The 20,404-nt window shown below is 36.4% G+C and overlaps 1 protein-coding gene and 1 long non-coding RNA gene across 4 annotated transcripts; one reads left to right on the top strand and one right to left on the bottom strand.

Moving 5' to 3' along the window:
- Positions 1-1,255: 1,255 nt before the first annotated feature.
- LOC115925417 lies at positions 1,256-6,964 on the top strand. Of its 3 annotated transcripts, XM_030989189.1 has the most exons (5): positions 1,256-2,025; positions 3,103-3,245; positions 3,508-3,576; positions 4,198-4,293; positions 5,094-6,964. In XM_030989189.1, exons 3-5 carry the CDS (start codon positions 3,518-3,520, stop codon positions 5,308-5,310), a joined length of 372 nt encoding a protein of 123 aa, XP_030845049.1. In that variant the 5' UTR covers positions 1,256-2,025; positions 3,103-3,245; positions 3,508-3,517; the 3' UTR covers positions 5,311-6,964. The 3 variants fall into 3 exon arrangements, with proteins under 3 accessions (XP_030845049.1, XP_030845050.1, XP_030845048.1); XM_030989190.1 differs by lacking the exon at positions 3,103-3,245; XM_030989188.1 differs by lacking the exon at positions 3,508-3,576.
- Positions 6,965-14,692: 7,728 nt separating this feature from the next.
- On the bottom strand, positions 14,693-15,634 carry LOC115925416. The gene is made up of 2 exons (XR_004064700.1): positions 15,343-15,634; positions 14,693-14,792 (listed from the first exon to the last, which is right to left on the bottom strand). It is a non-coding gene; the product is annotated as an uncharacterized LOC115925416 (long non-coding RNA).
- Between the last annotated feature and the right edge of the window lie 4,770 nt (positions 15,635-20,404).

Genomic DNA, 20,404 nt, shown 5'->3' with positions numbered 1-20,404 from the left:
ATTTGTGTGGTCTGACGGAACGGATGTTAGCTACACAGCATGGTACCAAGGCCAACCGAATAACAGATTGGGTGTTGAGGACTGCGTACACATCTTACGATACAAGAGTGGCAGGGAACTATGGAATGACATCGATTGCACAATGAACTTCACCTATATTTGCAAGTTTAATCCCAAAATCTAACAGCAATTATGTGTTGTTGTGGTAATCTTAAAGATGATTTTTTTTTTCTCGAAGGAAAATAATAGAATATTTTAAGTGTTTTCTGGAATAAACAGAATTGGAAATTAAATTCATTCAATCTAATTCAATTAAAAAATGGTTTATTGAACTACATGGTTTGCAGCAATAAGCTTAATAGCACATGTATTTACAGAAAAAATTAATAATGAAATTAAAATTACATGGCCATGAATACAACTGATAAAAATGTTGTCTAGTTACAATCATCAATATAATTATACAGATAACATACATTTTTGAAAATCTAAAAAAGTTATATACAATTGTATCAATAAGATTGAATACCCATAAAATTGGAAATCTTCTGGTTACTATGGATTAGTATTCAAATTCTTTCAAATTATTTTTTGTCAGTTATTTTACTAGGTTTCACGCACGATTTCAGAAAATTGTTGTGTAAATATCTGGAGGGAAATATCAACCAGATGTATTGCTCAACACAGTCTACAGACCTGACATACGTAGGAATGCATGAACATGTTGGCCAGTAAACATGTAAACCACTTGAATGAGCACGATATTTTGATTCGTAACCAGTTTGGATTTAATCATTCAACTGATTTTGCTTTAATTAAACTTTGTGATAAAATAATTGAATCTCTCGCAAATAAGAAGCATGTTATAGGTGTTTTTATGGATCTGAGTAAGGCCTTTGATACCATTGATCATACAATCTTACTTCATAAACTAGAACACTATGGTATCAGAGGCCTTGCTCTATCCTGGTCTTAAAAATAGAACACAGTATGTTTATTATCATTCTAATAATTCCTCAAAATTGAACCTCACATGTGGAGTTCCTCAAGGCTCCATCTTAAATGATATAATAAAATCATCAAATATTCTAACTTACATTCTTTTTGCCGACGACACAAATAAACTCTACTCACACAAAAATATTGATACACTTGTTGATACTGTAAATCATGATTTGTGTAATATTTCAATATGGTTTAAATGTAATCAATTATCCTTAAATATAAGTAAAACTAATGTTATCCGTTTTAGAACTATTAAAGGTATAGTTGAGTATTGGTAATTTCCAAAGTGCCCCTCCAAAACAAATTTGGTTTATTTCAGTACCATATGAAAGATCATCGAAAAAAACATGGGAGATGATAATAATTCCAAATCAAATGCTCTAATTGTTGTGCAATTTGCTTTCAAAACATTATATAAAAGTGTTTGACGTCCGGACATCACTTTTGACTTTCGACGGTTTATTTTTTGAATTTACGTGTTTAGCTCCCTCTATGTCATTTAACAACCAGCGTATTTACAACGAGTGTTTGAGTTCGTTGGTACGTACAGTACTACAGGTAGCTAGCAGGCGGGTATCCGACCGCGCGCTAGTAATACAGTACAGCTGATCAATTCCAATAATACGCTGCTTTCACGTAAAGTATAACACACACAGCTCATATCAGATTATCACCGGCGCCGATCGAACGCTAGACAGCTACAGACAAGCTTTGATTGAAATACGATAACGAGATCGAGATTGGAAAAGGAGCTCGAGGTCACGGACGATGGCCGACTCGGACTCAGCTAGTGCTAAGCCTAAGGACAAGGCTAAGGCTACGCTAAATCGGAATAAGACTAAGTAAGACGGTAAGAGGAAGGAGAGAAACAAGCAATGGCAGCTCGACCATCCGGCCCAGAGGAGGCGCGGGAGTGGCTGTGAACAAGGCCAGGGTACGGCGGAGAAACTTCGCGAGCTGCAGGCGGCCTTCTCGTTGCCGAGTCTAGAGGATGCAATAGACATGCCAGCTCACTGAGAGGTAAGTTGAAATGATATACGCCCCACTGCATTGGGTAGGCCTACCGTTTTAATTTGATCTAGTCTAGAGACTAGATGCATGGAATCGGCAAATTTAAGAAATTACGTTTTGTTATCTCTTGCCTTGGATTTTTAATTCAGATTTCATGAATCATATGATATTGATAGTCTAGCCTAGGTCTACAGTAGACCGAAAGCTTCAGTCTCTATATCGTCGGTTGTTCCACTGAGACTACGTCTGGCTCCACTAGACCTCCGGATGAATTTGGTTCAAATGAAAATATTGGAAGCATATGCGATCCTACAATATTCAGTGAACGTTGTCGCGTTGAAATCGAGTCTAAAGTGATGAAATTGTAAATAATAATCTCTTTATGGGGTATACTATAACTCTCTCTCAAGGTCAATATATTAATTCAGCTATAGTCTACAACAAGCTACAATTGACCGATTGGCTATTACCTTTTTGAAATTATATATCACAACTACATATTCCGGGATTTTTATGGTAGCAGCTACCGTTGTACGACCGTAGGCGCTATTTTAAATTTATCAAAATTTACCGGGAGCACCGGTAAATTTTTATATTCAATTTTTTTCGAAAGCAGAAGTGTTTTAGGAGCTAAATTTTCTAGTGCTTATAATACTTCCACAGGGGCATCCAAATATATCAAAATTGTAAAGAATCACTATCCACCCAATTTTCAAAATTTCCCAAAACTTTGTAATAGACCCTACCTTTAATGTCCCTCGTTACAACTGCTGTTTTCTTTGTAATGATGACGTGCAGGGCTAGTCAACCGGGTAAACATCCTGCTTTTTTTAAAAGTCGACAAGGTTATACTATAGCTTGCTTGAGATGTGACTGTCTCATCTATATTTATCTCTACCAAAGAGTGTCTCAACTTCACATACATGACAGAGAACCAATGCATCAGTTATTAGTCATGCAAATTCCAAATCTGGCTAGCTGTGATAATTATTAGAGAATGCCATCTTCAAAATAATTTCTTTTGGTGATTTAAAATCTGAATGTTTTTTACTTTGTGAATGACTTTCGTTTCTTCACTTTTTACAGATATGAAGAACAGACAACACAATCCATCCCCAGCGAAGAAATTCCAAGCAGCAGTAGGGGAATTAGCAGGTGAATAGTACAAGTCACCTTTGACCGCAAATTCATGGAGAACTTGGCCTACTCTGCTGATTTGCTCGCTTCAGGTAGGATTCTGTATACATGTACGAAAGGCTCTGTAAATTGAGAGGAATTTAATGAGAATGCGTTCATTACGTACATGTTTGCAAGATTGAGCTCTTTTTCGGTTATGACCTATAAAATTGGGACATATCAGCAGGTCAAGATAATGCATCTTATTTGCTCATGTGTATGACATGGGATTTTCAATATTGATTTTGTGGTATGAAAATAATGAAATGCCCTATCATTTATATCAGTTTTTATTTTGTTTTCATAATTCCTTAGGCACACCAGCATGCTCGAGTGTTTCCACAACCATATACTGATGTATGCTTCCAAGCGGTATTCCTTTGAGTAAGTATTTTTAGTATCATTTTGTATGTTTGAAGTAAGATTGTGGAAAAGTTGAAACATATCATTACAGTACGGTTACAGTTACAATATCATATTTTGAAGCAAATAGCAAAGTTAATGAGAAATTATGAATGACATCTATATAAATGCTGAAATCACTTTTGGATGCATGCAGAGTCTTGAAACAGCAGACTTTGTATCGTACTTGTGTCGGTACCTGATGTTAAGTCAAGTTGGAGTGGTTGTAGCAGGGAAATGTAACTACCTTTAATTAAGAGTCAATAATTTACAACACAAATCCAGAACTGAAGTGAATGGCTCGTATTCACAAAGGAGGTTTGTACAAACCATGGTTTGGCCAAGGTTTACATCTATGGAATGCCATTTGTAAACTGATGGAGAAGGAATGTAAACTCCATACTTGTTAACAATGTTAATTTACAATTTACGGTATGCGAGCAGCATTCCATAGATGTAAACCATCGTCAAACCATGGTTTGTACAAACCTCCTACAAACCTCCTTTGTGACTACGGGCCAATGAGTCTGAGATTTGTCTAAAGCATTTACTATTCATTCATCATGGTAGTGGTAATACCAATTGTTTGTCTTATCCATCCAGCTACCCAGCAAACCGGGCAAGGAATTTGCTTGCGGTCATCGACTACATGGCACACAAGGACAGGCCCGACCAGATTGATGAACAAGGCAATACAAAGTGAGTGGAAATTAGAAAGAAAGAAAAAAAGGTTTTCTTTTCTTTCTTGTTTTTCCTATTTTTATTTGTACATTTTTTTTTAGATGGACAAGGCAATCCAAAGTGGGTGGAGTAAAAAAAAAAAACATGATTTTTTGTTTTCCCTGTGTAGTTGGACAGGGCAATCCGAATTGGCAGTTCTTTCCCATGAAATTTATCAATTTTGGGGAAATTATTAAATATCTAATTGTCCTTCCTGGGAACGCCAATTTTAAATCGCCAAAATATGACGTCATCTAAAGAAGTTGTCCCTGTACACGACGCACATCTAAATTATGTAGATGACGGACTGTAAGCTGATGGTTTGTCAATCATGCTGCTGATTTTTGACCCTAAATGCGGACTTGGATTCAGTGTAATAATATACTTGGTGTGTAATGCAAGGTTCTGGAGTCATCAAAATCATCATAAATTTGGCAGAGTTTTGGTAAAGTAACAATCACTTACACAGAAAGATGTATATGGGACAACACACATGGTGTCGGCCTGTCGGGGCTAGTACTACCCTGATTTCCTTATCTTTCTATGCTCATTACTCAGCCAGTATACATTTTCTTCCAAAATTGTTTGGCACATGACATTTATTTGTAATCTTGAACATTCAGTGTAAGTTTCGTTAGATTCTGTGAGAATTCATTTTCTTTTTTTACCAGAACTCAAGTTTATCTTTAAGAGATATGAATCATTTCCAATTGACAAGAATGAGTGTGCATATAATGCAACTTGTTACATTTTGCATGTTCTTTTATTTTATGATACAGATATGTTGCAGTATGGTCAAAGCGTGCCAACAACTACGTGGCCCAGAAGGAGAAGGTCCCCAAGACCTACCCCTACATGTATGTACAAGGACTCATCGGTGCGATACTGGAACGCAGAGAACAGGACCAAGGACCACTGTTCTCGAAGGCTGTTCTGCTCCCTGATGACCCTAGACACAAGGCCCCGGCTTGCACCATTTCCTCCACCACAAGTTGATGTGATCCTAGCCAGGAGACTAGGCCGATTAGAGAAATCCATGTAATCCTCTGTAGTGAACATTTGGGATTGTCTGACTTGAGAACTGCTTTTTTTCGAGCAGAGACTAAGGGATCCAAATGGCGTCCTTCCGTCCATCCTCCGTGACTGTACACAAATTTGAATGAAGTCTAATGTGAAATCTTACCTGCAAAAATCAATTAGGGTTGCTAACTTTCCAACCCTGCATCTGTTTGTAACCATACTTGATTGGTAGATGCCCTTTATTGGCCTCCATGATATTCTGGAGTTGAAGGTCACATAAGTAGGTCAAAGGTCAAATGAGGTTCATTGTTGCATGATTGCATGCAAGACTCTTAATCGCCTTGATTTAATTTGTCCATGTGGCATGTTTTTAGGCTATCTTGAGGATTGGTTGGAACTTAACATTTTGGACTCATTTGGTTGCTAATGATTTTGTGGTCCGGAGGTGAAAGATTGCGTGGCTTAGCATTACGAGCATGTATTCTTGATATGTCAGAGACCCTTTGACAAAATACCACCAAACTTGATACTAGAGTGTCCCTGGGGATCATGGGGATGTGGTTATCTGGAGGAAAAAAATCACATAACACATGATATACATGTACCAGAAATAAATTGTTATTGTTGCTAGATTAGCCACCATGCTTGGCACTTGTATATTGTATTACAATAAGAGGTTGGCAAGTTTACAAATGGAAGAAATGTAGGAATATAAAAGACAAATTGTGACATCAGTGTATAAAAGCTCTATGTGATTTATACAATTCATAATTTGTGATAAAATCAGTGCTTGCTCATGTGGAAATGGTGGATATTTCAATTTGTATCTATTTGGCAACCTATATTCCTTGAAGAAGTTACGGTAGTAATTATAAAATTTACAGCCAAGAGGTCAAACCATGAGTCAACAATGTGTTTGGTTTTAGTGACTGTGCATGTAACTGAGGTGACAGTCGATCATGAAAAAGACTATACTTCGGAACCTGTTGAAAATCAACATGGACAGAAGAAAGATTTGTAGAATATCTTATTGTAAATAATCTTCATTTTTTGTTTAATGCAATCAATGTGACTAAAATAATGCAAGCGAAAAAGAGAAATGATCACAAGACAGCAAAACAGTTGGTTTCATGCATCATTTGAATCAATGAACGTGAATCAGCTCAACGCCAAAGTATTGCGGTTCAAGGTTATACCATCAAGAGATATGCTGCCTGTAACTACTTTGTAGTTTGAAAGGGTGTATAAAGGAATAAGGATACAGTTGGGCAGGCGAGTCTTTCTGTTGGTCTATTGTAAAAAACTGGGTCAAATTTTTTCCAATTTTTTTGCAAATTGTAATAAAACTTGGTATACCGATTGACCCGAGGGTGTGCAAGACACATTTGTTGTGTCTGTCTGTTAAGGTACCTCCATGGTAACCAAGCTTTGCACAAAGAATACAATTTTGTTTTAATAATCTTGTGGAGCATATTCTTTCCAAGTTTTAGCAATTTTATAGTTTTGGTATCTTTGATGAGGCATTATAATAACAGTATAAAACTCAATGCATGTGCAGTGTGTAAAATAAGTATGTGAGCAAACTATTGGAAGTAGTTTGATCGATTCATATGAAACTCAGTACACACAACGCAGAATTGTCTTTTGTGTGCGTATAGGACATGACCAGTTTTGAAATGTCTGTGCTATTTTTTTGAAAAACCTTATGTTGGATGTTAATCACTTGAGGTGATATTCATAGTCGAGCATTAGGGAAGAGTGAAAGACATATATGTACCTAACTATACTTAATTTTGTGCTGAAACTGATATGATTCAGGATTTGAGATCGATATGGAGTATGTATACATGTATACTCGTACACATTAAGGAAAAGAATCACTCAGACAATTTTTAAAGCATTTATATATAAAGTAAGATGTGAAACTTAAAAGATAAAACCAGTTATGGTCATGCGACTGCATTGTGAAAGGATTGTTGTGGAATCGATCAGAAAAGGTTGATCATCTAGCATATAAGTCTTGGTGTGTACTGCAAGGTTCTAGAATCATCGAAATGATAAAAAAATTGGCCCAGTCTTGGTAAAGTTACAAGCACTGTACACAGAAAGATGTATATGGGACTACGCACAAGTGCGCGACACATGCGTTATATCTATCAAGTCCAAATAGATATAATAATTTACCAAATATATCAATTACTAGGCAGTTTCTCGGCAAAATTTGTATGATCACGTACTAGTCAAAACATTGTGTGCGGGCAAGCACTGAATCAAATGACCGGGGTAATAGTATATTTGTCAAGCGCGTAGAAACATTACTGTTATAGATACTTTTCTTTGGTAAACTTATCTACACATTGCCTATAGAGTATGTCAAGTTTTTATGAAAGACACAAGATAAGATGTATATAAATAAGCAGTAACTAATAAGTAACAAGACATGGTGGTATACAAATAAAGTATATTGCTCCTTCTTAATGACGACGGTTAAAGTTGTCATAGCGATAGATGCTAAATAAAAATGTGCCTTTTTTAATACACATGATCTGTTTGTATGCAATGGTTGAAATCAACATCACGTTTAAATATTGCCTTCAGTACAGCAATTATAATTTGTATTCATCTCAATAATGTTGTGTAAATTTAACTGTTAGTTATGGCCGAATAAAGCTTTCAATGTACACCATAAAAATATGTTATGTATCTTCATTTTAGCATTACTATAATTATATTAAAATCTTATGTCTTTACACATTTACAAGTTATCACGTACTGACGTAGGTCATGCAATACACAGGCACTGTAGAACACAACTTATTTACAAGAAGTTACAATCACTTTTTTTTTTTAACTTTACAATTGCATGCAGTACCAAAATAAGAATACTGAAAAACACTGCATTATGGACAAGTATGAATCAAGTAAGATGTTAAATTAATTCACTACTGTTATTCATTATAGTATATTGATACAACAATTTTTAATATTTTTTTAAATTTATTTCTTTTTATTTCTCCACTTTCCCTTTAGCCATGTACCTTCATGTTGTTATATATGTTAAAGGTGTCGCTCTGGACCTATAACATATGATAAGACAAAAAATCCACCAGTTATTTCTGATTTCTATCAAATTTTTAGATTTTGTGTTGTTGTTGTTGTTTGGTATTATCGGCGTTTCATTCTTTTTTAGAATATTTACGCCTTTCACTTTATTTCTTTTTTTTCTTCTATTTTTGGTACTATTTGTCAATTCATATTCATCTCTTTTTTTTTGGATAATATAATCTCAGATCTACTGGTCCATGAAAACCCCTCACCGCAATTGGCACCTTCCTGCCAGACCGGCGCGGTACATTGCGCAATCTTCTCGGCCATCATTGGCCTAGGCAACTCTGGTGCCGGTGAGAGGATTCTGGGGTAGATCTTTTGAGTCTCTTGTTTGGGGTTTACCGTCCTCAATCCGTCTTTACTCTTTCTTACCTTTTCTCTTCTAGTATTTTTCCATTTTGTAAAACCTTATTTTTCTATCAAAGTGGGTATCAACATCTTAAGGCATTTGGTTGTCGTGCGATATGTGCCAAAAAAAAAATGTGGATTTAGTAATTCCTTTTTGAATGAAACATGGATTTAGCTTCTTTTGGAATTGAATGGATTTAGCTCCTTTTGGAATGAAACTGTAATAATGTTGTTTACTTTCTTTTCGAAAGGTTATATTTATGTGTGATTTCACTATTATTATTTAAAAGGAAAGGTTTGCTGCTAAATTTGAATAAAATTTCAGTGACTTTATTGAGAAAATATGATTTATTTTTTATTTTTTAGGTACAATAACATGTTTCATTCCAAAAGGAGCTAAATCCACGAAAATAAAAAATCAAAAAATTTAGTAAACATCAGAAAAGCCGAAGGGAAGATTTTTTTCTTATCATTATTGGCAGATAATCAGGTCCATGCAGGGTGACACCTTTAACATATATAACAACATGAAGGTATACATGGCTAAAGGGAAAGTGGAGAAATAAAAAAGGCAATTTACTCAGAAGTACCCAAAGTGGATTTGGCTCCTTTTGGAATGAAACTCTTCACATATTATAAAAGGAAGACAAGTAATATAAAAGGAAAAACGAAGGCCCACGTCATTTACATAGAAGGTAGGTGGACAGATAACCTCGATGTTTTTAATCTAATTTCATCTGGGAGATCATTCCACAGCTTTGTTCCTACAAACGAAATACAAAATTGCCCTTGCGTTGTCTCACATATTGGTTGATAGATAGAGTAAGCCACTTTCTTTACACTGTAGAAGTAATCAACTGGGTCATAAGACGTACAATACATACACATACACTACTACTAGGTCGAGCGTACTCGCACTACATACACATACAGTATTCGCATATCGCGCTCAAAAACAATAGCGCTACCAGTACCACAGACCATGCAATTATGTGCAGGCCTCGCATACCATAATGTGTACAATATAAACCAGTCAGCGCGCTATAGACATGGTTCGGATATTACTTGCACGCCCATATCCGATCATCGTCTTGGCGAAAATTCACGGTGTGCTGCCGCTTGACCGAGAGGTGGCGCTATACAATTACACTGAACACGCCTCGAAAGTAAAATTTTTGATAAATAAAATCATTTGCAGTCGAACAGGTTTTTTGCATATAAATTCACTCTAATGTAATATTTCGGATTTATATCTTCAATGATGCATTCTTAGACATTTATTGTATGTTTTTTATGTTTAGATCATAGTTTCGTTCGCTAATGTGAGTATTGACCAACACTCAACTATTCCTTTAACTCCCAAGACCAACCACAATGTAATTTGTTTATAGATGGTTTATCCCTGGTAGAAAAACAATCAACGAAATTTTTAGGAGTTATTATTGACTCAAATTTGTCTTGAAACGAACACATTCATAACATAAATATTTTGATATCCCGGAATATTGGTATTTTGTATAAAATGAAATGTTTGATAAATGATAGATCTTTGTTTATTCTTTATAATACTTTAATCTTACCGTATATAACATATTGTAATATTATATGGGCAAACTGTAGTAAAACTAAAATAAACTCAATATTTCTTTTGCAGAAGAGAGCAATTCGTATTTGTACACACTCTAACTATCTTGCAAATTCGAACCCGTTATTTAGTCAATTAAAAACATTAAAGGTTAATGATATACATACGCTCCAAACTGCCATTTTTATGTATAAGTACACTTCCAAAACTCTTCCAGCATCTTTCTTAAACTTTTATTTATTAAATGTAAACGTACACTCATATTTAACTCGACATACTCATGATTACCATCTTAATAATCCCAAACTTAGTTTAGCCTTACGATCAATTAGACACCATGGACCAGATATTTGGAATAACTTACCAAACCATATTAAAACGAGGACCTCCCTTTATTCTTTTAAAGCTTATATGAAAGCATATTTGTTAACTCAGTATAGTTTTCTAGATCTTACATAGAAATTTAAAAATTATCTAATTTGTTATGTCTTGAATTGTTCTGTCTTTGTTAACAGGAATGGACCCTGCATATATTTAATATTATCACTCGTAACTTAAACCAACACACAATTAATATTACGGTATTAGTCTCTTTTTGTTTCACCAAGCTAAATTTTTGCACCTTGCACAAATGCACTTCTCAACACGAAATATTTCACCAAATTTGTTTTGTTATTTTCACTCAAAATTAATTCAACCATGCTCACTTTTAATCACTTCACTTATATCTTATTTAACATTAAATACAATGCAGTTGCATGGGTTGTTCTTGTATTATGTTAACTCGGCAAAGGCCACGGTCATGTTCAAGCATTTACGCTTACGACATGTGGTCTCCTGCTTTTTCCTTTTGTATGAAACTTTTATTTCAACTAGAAACAAATTTTGTCAAACTTACATGTTATTTCATTATATTTATTTGTATGTTTCTTTGTATTGATATGAAAAAGTGCAAATATAACAAACAAACAAGGATGTAAATTATTGTTCGCCTATCATTTTATTTAAAGGGAATGGGCTGGTTCTCTACCAGATTGAGGGCATAAGCTTCCTTTGCCTCCCTAGCTGTCATTCTCTTTTCAAATTTAACTCTTTTAACTTTTCCCCTGTCTACTTTCGAAGAATCCACTGCATGCTAGGTTTGTTACTGTATGGTTGGTTTATATGCCCCCCGCCCCTGGGATAGGTGGGTCTCGAGCCATGTGTTAAAGGGAACGCAGAAGTCCCACACAGGGCCACACTTCGGCACGGGAGCATGCAGATGGATTCTGACTACCTTGTAACATGGACCTAATACGTAGTAGGATGTGCATGATTATACCTATATCCGCTTGTTTTCTTTCTGATTCTCTTTGAACTATGGGTGTCAAGACACCCGTCAAGTCATGGTCAAACTTTGACCATGCATCAAGGTAACAGCTAGGTGTTAACAAAAACACATCTACTCTAGCTTGAGAAGGAACCCAAACTCCTTCATCACCATTACTTATGTGCCGCGGCTTTCCTTTGGGTCAGTGATTTCCACCATTTAGTCGCGCGATGATCAGCACTTATACATGATAGCGACGGCGAGACAATTCTTCTTCGTCTGCAAGCAACATAATATACCTTGATTTCTGAAAGCTATGTGGCGATAGACAAAATGTAACGGCAGCGAGAATGAGAATCTGGAAGCTGCCAATGGGATGTTTACACACAGGCGGCTGAAGTGTGACGGTCGAGTGGTACATTCAGCTCAGGAGCATGATGTACTTAATGCACCTGCCTCAGTGTCTGGGCTGCTCTATTTAGAGGTGCTACAGCCGCTCAGCAACTGGCAACCTAGCGTCTTGTCTTTCAGCTCCTCGATAAGACCATCTAGCAAAACAGTGTACAGCATATCAATTCCTTCGCGCTCCTTTTGGGAGATCAACCGACCCGCGCGCATTTTATATTATAATAATAATAATAATAATAATAACTTTTATTTACCCAGGGTAGCCACTTCAGTTATGAAACTGTTCTTCCAGCGGGCCCTGCATAACATAATATGTTATTTTTACCCTTCTCCAATCTAATATGCTGAGCGCCTAGCTAGAAGGCAGAAGGTCCCATTGTTATAAGTCTTTGGTATGACTCGGCCGGGGTTCGAACCCACGACCTCCCGTTCATGAGGCGGGCGCTCAAACGACTGAGCCACCATGCCCGGTTAATATTACATGACATATGGTAAAATTATCGACATCTTTTTACACTTTTCTTTACCATTAAAAATCGAAATTGAGAATAATATCCTCAATCGAGATATGAGAAGAAGGAAATATTTCCTTTACATTCCATGTAAAACCATGCCCTTACTTGAAAAAAAAACCTCCGTCACTTTGACGTTGAACCAGGCCCCCCAAGCTCCGCCATTTTGTCCGGATCCATTAGAAGCCAAAATAAGCCCCCTTGCATAATTCATGAGCCCTATGAATTATGCATTCTGAAGGATGCTCCCCACGAAACGTGTACTGGAATGATGTTCACTACATGGTAAAAGACAATACGCGTATCAGCGTAATTAGAGAGGTCAAATAATCTACTGTACGGAATTATGGGTAATTTATTCATCACGCTGCGCGCTAGCAACGCAAGTGATTCAGCGAATCAGCGTAGATTATTCTGATGCGATCACCGTTAGGTGAAATACGCGCTCGAACTTGTATTATCGATCACCAGTATAACAGCTGGTGTACCCAGAATGCATCGGGAAGTGGACCTCTCGTTGTTGTGTTGTTGTTGTTTTTTAATATGGGGGAGTGGCCTTAACTTCATTGAATAAGAAATACTGATCCGATCTTATTCCCTTTTTAGTCTATCAATAACTGGGTCTGTTTTTGTTTTATTAACTCAAACATGCTATAAGCCATATAACAACACATTCTCTGGCTATGATTATACATGTTAAATATGCTAATGTATAAAGTGTCCTTATTTTATACAAACAAATTATGTGGCAAAGAGGATGGTTTTTCTCCACCCACTCTCATCGTACCTTAATGATTCCCCTTCTCTCTCTTTCTCTGTCTTTCGTAAATTATCTTCTGCAACTAACGGTTTGTTGTCTTGACTGAACAATCTGTTGCAGTTCCTTTCTGTCTCACTTTCAGTCGTAATACCATTCATTTACATTTACTCGTTATCAACTACGATCAACCATTGATCCATATTCACTCCATAACTGTCCACATTTCACTTGGATTATCTTCACTTTTCCTTTTTGCAGCCTTTGCAGGAGCTTTGAACATTTTTAATGTAGAGACCAGAGAGATCGGAAAATATGTTAATCATTTTATTCGAATTGAAAACGGAAAGTGAAACATTGTTTTTCAATATCTTGACATATTTTTTGTTTAAAGACAATGGAATTTAACACTGGAAATTTTGAATTGGGGCGCCCCCCCCCCCCTCAAAAAAAAAAAAAAAAAAAAAAAAAAAAAAACAGGAGTGGTACCAGGGTTAGTTAGTTGGGAGGCCCATGTCCTTTATAATTTTATTTTTAGGAATAGTTTCTCTTTTTTATCAATTTGACATTGGTATACCGTTAATTTCACTGGGAAAACCACCCCTTCCCTTACACATCAATACTGCCATTACTTCTAGCAACAGTAATTCTATAATTCAAAACGTTTTCATTTTCTAAATCCTTCTAATATAAACATATAACAAATATAATATTGTTTACACTTTTGCAACCTGTTACATGGTCCATTTAGAAACAGCACCAGGAAGAGGATAACAAGCCCCCCCCCCCTGTTTTCTTAAGCTAGGAAGTATCAAAACATGATTCTATTAAAATTAGCAGTTTGGATACAACAGGCAATGATGATTAGCAGTTTCCATATTTAGTGCATTTAGAGGGTTGTCTTTCAAACCTTCTTACATACAATACTTGAAGCAGCAATAATGTAATAATCTACAAAACTTCAAATACAGAAGTCCATAGACTGAGGTAAATGAATTTCAACATGTATAATTATAATTATAAATATCATTGATTGATTCAATCTTTGATATAGACTGATAAATCTTTATCACTCAAATTTCAAGGAAATTTCTTTCTGCCCAGCACTCAGTTTCATCCTATAAGATGGTAGTTGACATTGTTAAAATGTCATTAATGTTTATTCATTGATGATTAGTTATCTTTAATTATTTGAAAGTTGACAAGATGATAAATTCATTAGCTTTTTTTAAATGTGGTATTCTACAAACATATAATACAAATAATAAATAAATAGTATGTAAATATTCAAGATTAAACCCATCTCTACTGTCCTCTTTCATTATATGAGGGGGCATCTTTAAGACGTAGTCCCATGTAGATGTCTTCTGCATTCATCGATGAAGTTGTAGGCTAGTTTTCAGAAGAAAGGGCTGTGATGATAACCCAAGTCTGTTGAATGGAAAAATTAAATAAGATACAGTGTATAAGAAAATAAACAACAACTAATAACATACACCCTGATACCTGCTCTGACAAAAAGAGGAAGGACTAATATTCACTTGGGGTTCTAGTGGGAAAACCTAAACTTTTTTTCCTACAAAACTAGTTACTGACCACATGTTAGATTATTTCTGATGATCCCATTAAGACAATAGGCCTGATGGAGCTTGGATCAGACAAGTATGAAATAAGTAATACTGGTACATGTACAATGTACTTGTAATGTAAACTTGTGGTCATAAATGAATAATACTCGGTTTACATAAAATGACCAAACAACTTGGAACAGAGAATGTACAGGAAATAATGCTATTGAAACATACGTTATGTAGACTTACATTTCATGTATATTGACATTTTAGTTTTAATCTAAATCACAATTGTGATATTCAGTCAAGTATTCTTTTACAAGTCAATGGACAATGAAAACTATAATTGTCAGATCTATAACTTTCTGCATGATAAATGTGTCCTACAATAGTTTATTGGGGGTACCTACATGGTATATTAGCACACTTGCTTGTATGAAGTGCAGTAGGCCCACATCTCTAGATATGATTCTGTCAATATCTGTTCTTTATTCCTCTCCTGGGTTTGTAATCAGCATGCTTTCATCATCCACTGTAGAGAAGCATCATCCTACATAAGAGAAAGCAATGTAGGTACTTCAATTAAAAAGTGATAATAATAGATACATATCAACCATAATTCATCGTATAAACAGACTTTCGTTAATCTTATGTTGTGTTCTTCTTCATCTTCATTGCTCAAGAAGTGAAAGGACCACTTACAAAAAAAAAGTAATAAGTGGTCCTGTGTATACCCTACATGTATGATCATTATCATTATTATGTAGTGCTTTGAATGTGCATTAGACATCGTTCTTCTACACACAGGACCTCCTGTAAATAAGGACAAACCCCTTTGTAAACAAAGAAAGGGAAGAACTAGAATAAAATATTCCCTCCACTATACACACTTGAAACATACACTTAGTTCCATTTCCTTTTTAGTGAATTAATAGGTGGTCGTTTAATATTTGTGTGCTAAATATCCTGAAAATTTTACCTGCATGGGACTTTCAGCTTCATCTTGAAAATATAAGAAATGTTGTAATGTCTACTCATCAGTTAGCTCCTTCCAGCTCTTCATCAGTTTCCATCTGTTGGAACAAAAAGAAAACAAAATCAATACGACAATCAAGGCGTCCCTTTCTCCTTAACAAAATAAAAATAGATCTGGCATAAAAGCTATTTTTCATGTCATGGTTGGCCTTAATTTTAATATAGTGTGGAAATCAACATTCCAATTTAATGGACCACAGTACAAAGTAAAATCAAATGGAAGATTTAACTTGTGCCTCAAAAAGTGCTTCATATGGCCTATAAATATAAAGTAGTCTTAAGTAGAATTGGTTTATTAAGACAAGAAGAAGTGGACTTCATAAGTAAACATAATTGTGGACAAGGGGTCTTCTCTTACACAAATAGATTTATTAACATGAACTGCACAATTCAAAGAAAAAAATCTCTAATAATATATTAAAAGTAATAACAGGAGTCAGAAGCGTACGCAGGGGGGGGGGTAAACCCCCCTACCTTCATTTTTTTTTTATGTGTATGTTTTTCTGGAAATCCCCCCCCCCCCCCTTTTTTTTTAGTGTTGTTTTTTTTTTTTTTTTTTTTTTTTTTTTTTTTACAAAAAAAAATCCAAATGGATGACCTAAACCCCCCCCCCCATGCTTATTCAGTGGCTGGCCGAGTCGTTGCGAAATTTTTGGTCCGATTTCAAAATGTTAACCCCCCCCCCCCCCCCCCCCCCCCCCTCCCCCTTGAAAAAATCCTGCGTACGCCACTGATAGGGGTCTAGATCTAGATCTAGTAGACTCTAGTGTGGCGGCCGCCCCCGCCTCCGTCTCCAACCTCGACCTCTACGTCGGGATTATTCTCTTTCCCAGCTGGGGAAACTGATTCTTTATATCTGTCAGGATATTCGTCAGCCGACATTATTTATAATGTCCGAGCGGTTAGAGTAATTAGATCTTATCTTTTATTTGAGGAAAGACGGGGGAAGCTATAATACTTATTTACGTTCGTTTCGTCGAAATATACGACTATGAAGGAGTACCAGTCAAGAAGAAAGACAAAGTGTTTATAGACTCATAATTTCAGTTTCAAGACAAAAGAAAATGGTCAATTTTTATTAATGCATGTACTTCAAATATTTACATCTTTATATCACCACTGTCACAAATACCTTGTGCTCATAGTTATACTTAATAAATTTATACGATTGTCGTTATTATATTCGAATACATGTAAAAAGTGAAGGGCAATGATTCATTGGGATTTATGGGACTTGGGAGTTTTCCGTCTTAGTTTAATTCCATAGCATCATAGGGGGAGAGGTGGACTTAGAATATTCCTGCATCTTAATAATAGTGGTTCATTAATTCCAGCATCTTAATTCCAGCGTAGACTTCCTTGTGTACCCTTATATTCCAGGGAGGGAGAGAGATCTTATGTGTGGTACCAGTTCCGACGAGCGCCCAGCAATTCCAAGACAAGTCCTTAGGTGGGGGGGGGGGGGGGATTTCCAGGGAGAGACTAAATAGTTCTTATTCCGACGAGCGTCCAATTCCAACTCCTCTCGTTTTAGAAATGTTACGGGTTATAAAGGCATAATGCGGACGTGGGGGAAATCGATGCGCTAAGCGATCTTGGAAAGCACGCGCGCAGCGAAAATGGACTTAACATGAAGACTGTGCTAGTTCAGAACAAAATATCTAAGTAAATCTCTTATTTTACCATTAATTATATACAACACTCTGAATGACATATCAGTTGCAGTAAATATTAACAAGTCACATTGTCTAAACAACTTTCCTTCCAAATTCATGTGATATATTGATAAACAATTACAGTTTAACATCTTAAAGCATCTCAATAATGGATCCAAATGTCAAGCGCTCGTATGCAAATTAGTTACGTACGACATTGTGCGTCGGTGTAAGATGACGCGCTTGAAAACAACAATCATTTAAGTTAGGCCTCTTTGTTACGTCACGACCGCGGAGCGGATCGTTACACAGCCCTCCTCCTTACAAAATGCGTCCTCGCATTTAAGACATTAGGTTTTCCTGGGCGATAACTTGTTACGAAGCAACCTTGTCTAATTTCGATTGCAAGTATATACAAAAACAAAATAACTTTACTCAATATTACCAATAAGGTAGGTGACATTTGGAAGAAAACAATTGTCTTATTTTGCCCACTTTAATCTTCTCCTTCTCTGTTACATCACAATCTCTCTATCAACACCAGCATCAATCAAATATACATCTACAACATAAGACATCTGCTTTTCTTCCAAAACTTGTCAATTCTCTGTTCCTATGCAACATGGAACGTGCACTTATATATTCTTAAATTTTCATCGCCCTAGATTACCTATCACAAATAAATTCTAATTCTCAAATCTACTCAGTGGCGTTACAATGTCAATAATGTACATGTATATACAATATAAGCAATGGAATCTGTATAAGAAAGAAATAGATATATAGATGAGAAAACAGAGATGAATAGAAGAAAGAAAGAAGTGAGAAAGAAAGTTATAGAGAAGGAAAGAGGAGAAGGAAACAGATCCAATAACAAAATATGTCTATTCTAAAGTTTATTTTCACAAAACCATTTCTAATAAAAGAAATGTGCGGGTCTTCTATTCCTCAGTGGATAGCGTCGAGTATCTTCTTGTCTTCTATTTACAGTCACGTCTTGCGTTGAATCTTGATCAACCTCTTCAGAGTTGGACTCCATCTCTCTGGCATCATTTCCAGCATCTTCCCGTCTAGTATGAGCCGTCTTCCATTCCTTAGGCTCGTCTCCTTCACATGGTTTCAAACGGTCAAAGTGTACAACCTTCATCTTGGTTCCAGGACTCTTTTGGATTCTGTATGTCACATCAGACAACTTCGTCTTAATCTTGAATGGGCCATTCCATCTGTAACTTAGTTTGGGACTGATGCCTTTGTGTCTCTGATTATTTCGTAACCAAACGAAATTTCCTTCTTCGTAACTACTTCCAGCAATCTTCTTGTCGTAGTTTCTCTTCTGTCTTCGGAGATTCTTCTGACTGTGTTCAGTAATCCTTGTATAGACTTTATCCATCCTGTCTCGTAGTTCCTCGACGTAGTCTGTTCCAACTTCCATATCTGGTTGGATCATGTACTGATCTGAAAGCATTTTCAGTTCTCTTCCGAACATCATCATGTTTGGCGTTTCTCCTATTGTCTCATGAACTGAACTTCTGTATGCCGTTGTAGCTATATGTACATACTTGTCCCAATCTCGCTGATTCTTTCCAGGCTCTATTAGCGTAACAAGCATATCGAGCAATGTTCTGTTGAAGCGTTCAATCATACCGTCTGATTTAGGGTTATATGCCGTCGTCCTTGTCTTCTTTATTCCCAAGAGCTGGCAAACTTCTTTGAACAACTGTGACTCAAAGTTCCTTCCTTGGTCTGTGTGAATCTCAGTTGGAACCCCGTATCTACATATAAACTCTTCAACTAGTTTGGGTGCCACAGTACTTGCTTTCTCATTAGGTATGGGATAAGCTTCTACGAACTTAGTGTAGTAATCGGCTACTACCATTATGTACTTGTTTCCGTCATTCGTCTCTGGCAAAGGTCCTAGTATATCAAGAGCGATCCGTTCCATCGGACTTCCACTTCTTCTCTGCTGTAGAGGTGCTCGTCTCTTCTTACCAGCTGACTTCCGTCGAGCACAAGATTCACATTTACGGATGAAAGACCTCACATCTGCCTTCATTCCTACCCAGTAGTATCTCATCTGACTACTCTTCAGTGTCTTAGTTGCTCCCAAATGACCAGCTAAAACGCTACCATGAAGTTCTTTCAAAACTTCATCTATTTTCCTTCCAGGTAATACTAGTCGCCACTTCACTTCTTTGCCATGTATAGATTCCCATCTACGATAGAGTATTCCATCTCTGATTTCAAGTTGTTCCCAATGCTCTAACAAGACTTTAACTTTCTTAGACATTGCGGAAACTTCTTCCTTTGGTGGTCTGGTCTTCCTTTCCATAGCCTCTAGCACAGGCTTTATATTTGGGTCGTCTAGCTGATCTTTCCTCATCTCAGACAGTCTCTTCTCATTTGTCATCATTATCACACGGGCTTTGGCTGTTTCTTCCTCCTTGACCTTGAACTCGCACTCCAGTCCTCTTCCACACTGGCCACATGGTCTTCTCGACAATGCATCTGCATTTCCATGACTTCTACCAGCCCTGTGAATGATCTCTATATCATAAGCTGCGATGACCTCAAGCCATCTTGCCAGCTGTCCTTCAGGGTTTTTGAAATTTGTTAGCCACCTTAAAGCTCCGTGATCTGTTCTCACCGTTACATGTCGGCCGTAGAGATATTGTCTGAAATGCTTCAAGTAAACGACAACTGCGAGTAGTTCCCTTCTTGTAACGCAGTAGTTCCGTTCTGCCTTACTTAGCACTTTACTTCCGTAAGCAATTACTCTTTCCTT

This window comes from Strongylocentrotus purpuratus, unplaced genomic scaffold (assembly GCF_000002235.5).
Source record: "Strongylocentrotus purpuratus isolate Spur 01 unplaced genomic scaffold, Spur_5.0 spur5_scaffold_18, whole genome shotgun sequence".
In the NCBI taxonomy this organism is placed as follows: Eukaryota; Metazoa; Echinodermata; class Echinoidea; order Camarodonta; family Strongylocentrotidae; genus Strongylocentrotus; species Strongylocentrotus purpuratus.
The sequence above is the reverse complement of the archived record's forward strand: the minus strand, read 5'-3'. Positions and strand labels throughout refer to the sequence as shown.

Coding starts and splice junctions, on each gene's coding strand:
- LOC115925417 (XM_030989188.1), top strand. CDS start 3,206: ATGGAGAACTTGGCCTACTCTGCTGATTTGCTCGCTTCAG. Junction 3,246..4,197: donor TGCTGATTTGCTCGCTTCAG/GTAGGATTCTGT, acceptor TTATCCATCCAG/CTACCCAGCAAACCGGGCAA. Junction 4,294..5,093: donor GATGAACAAGGCAATACAAA/GTGAGTGGAAAT, acceptor TTTATGATACAG/ATATGTTGCAGTATGGTCAA.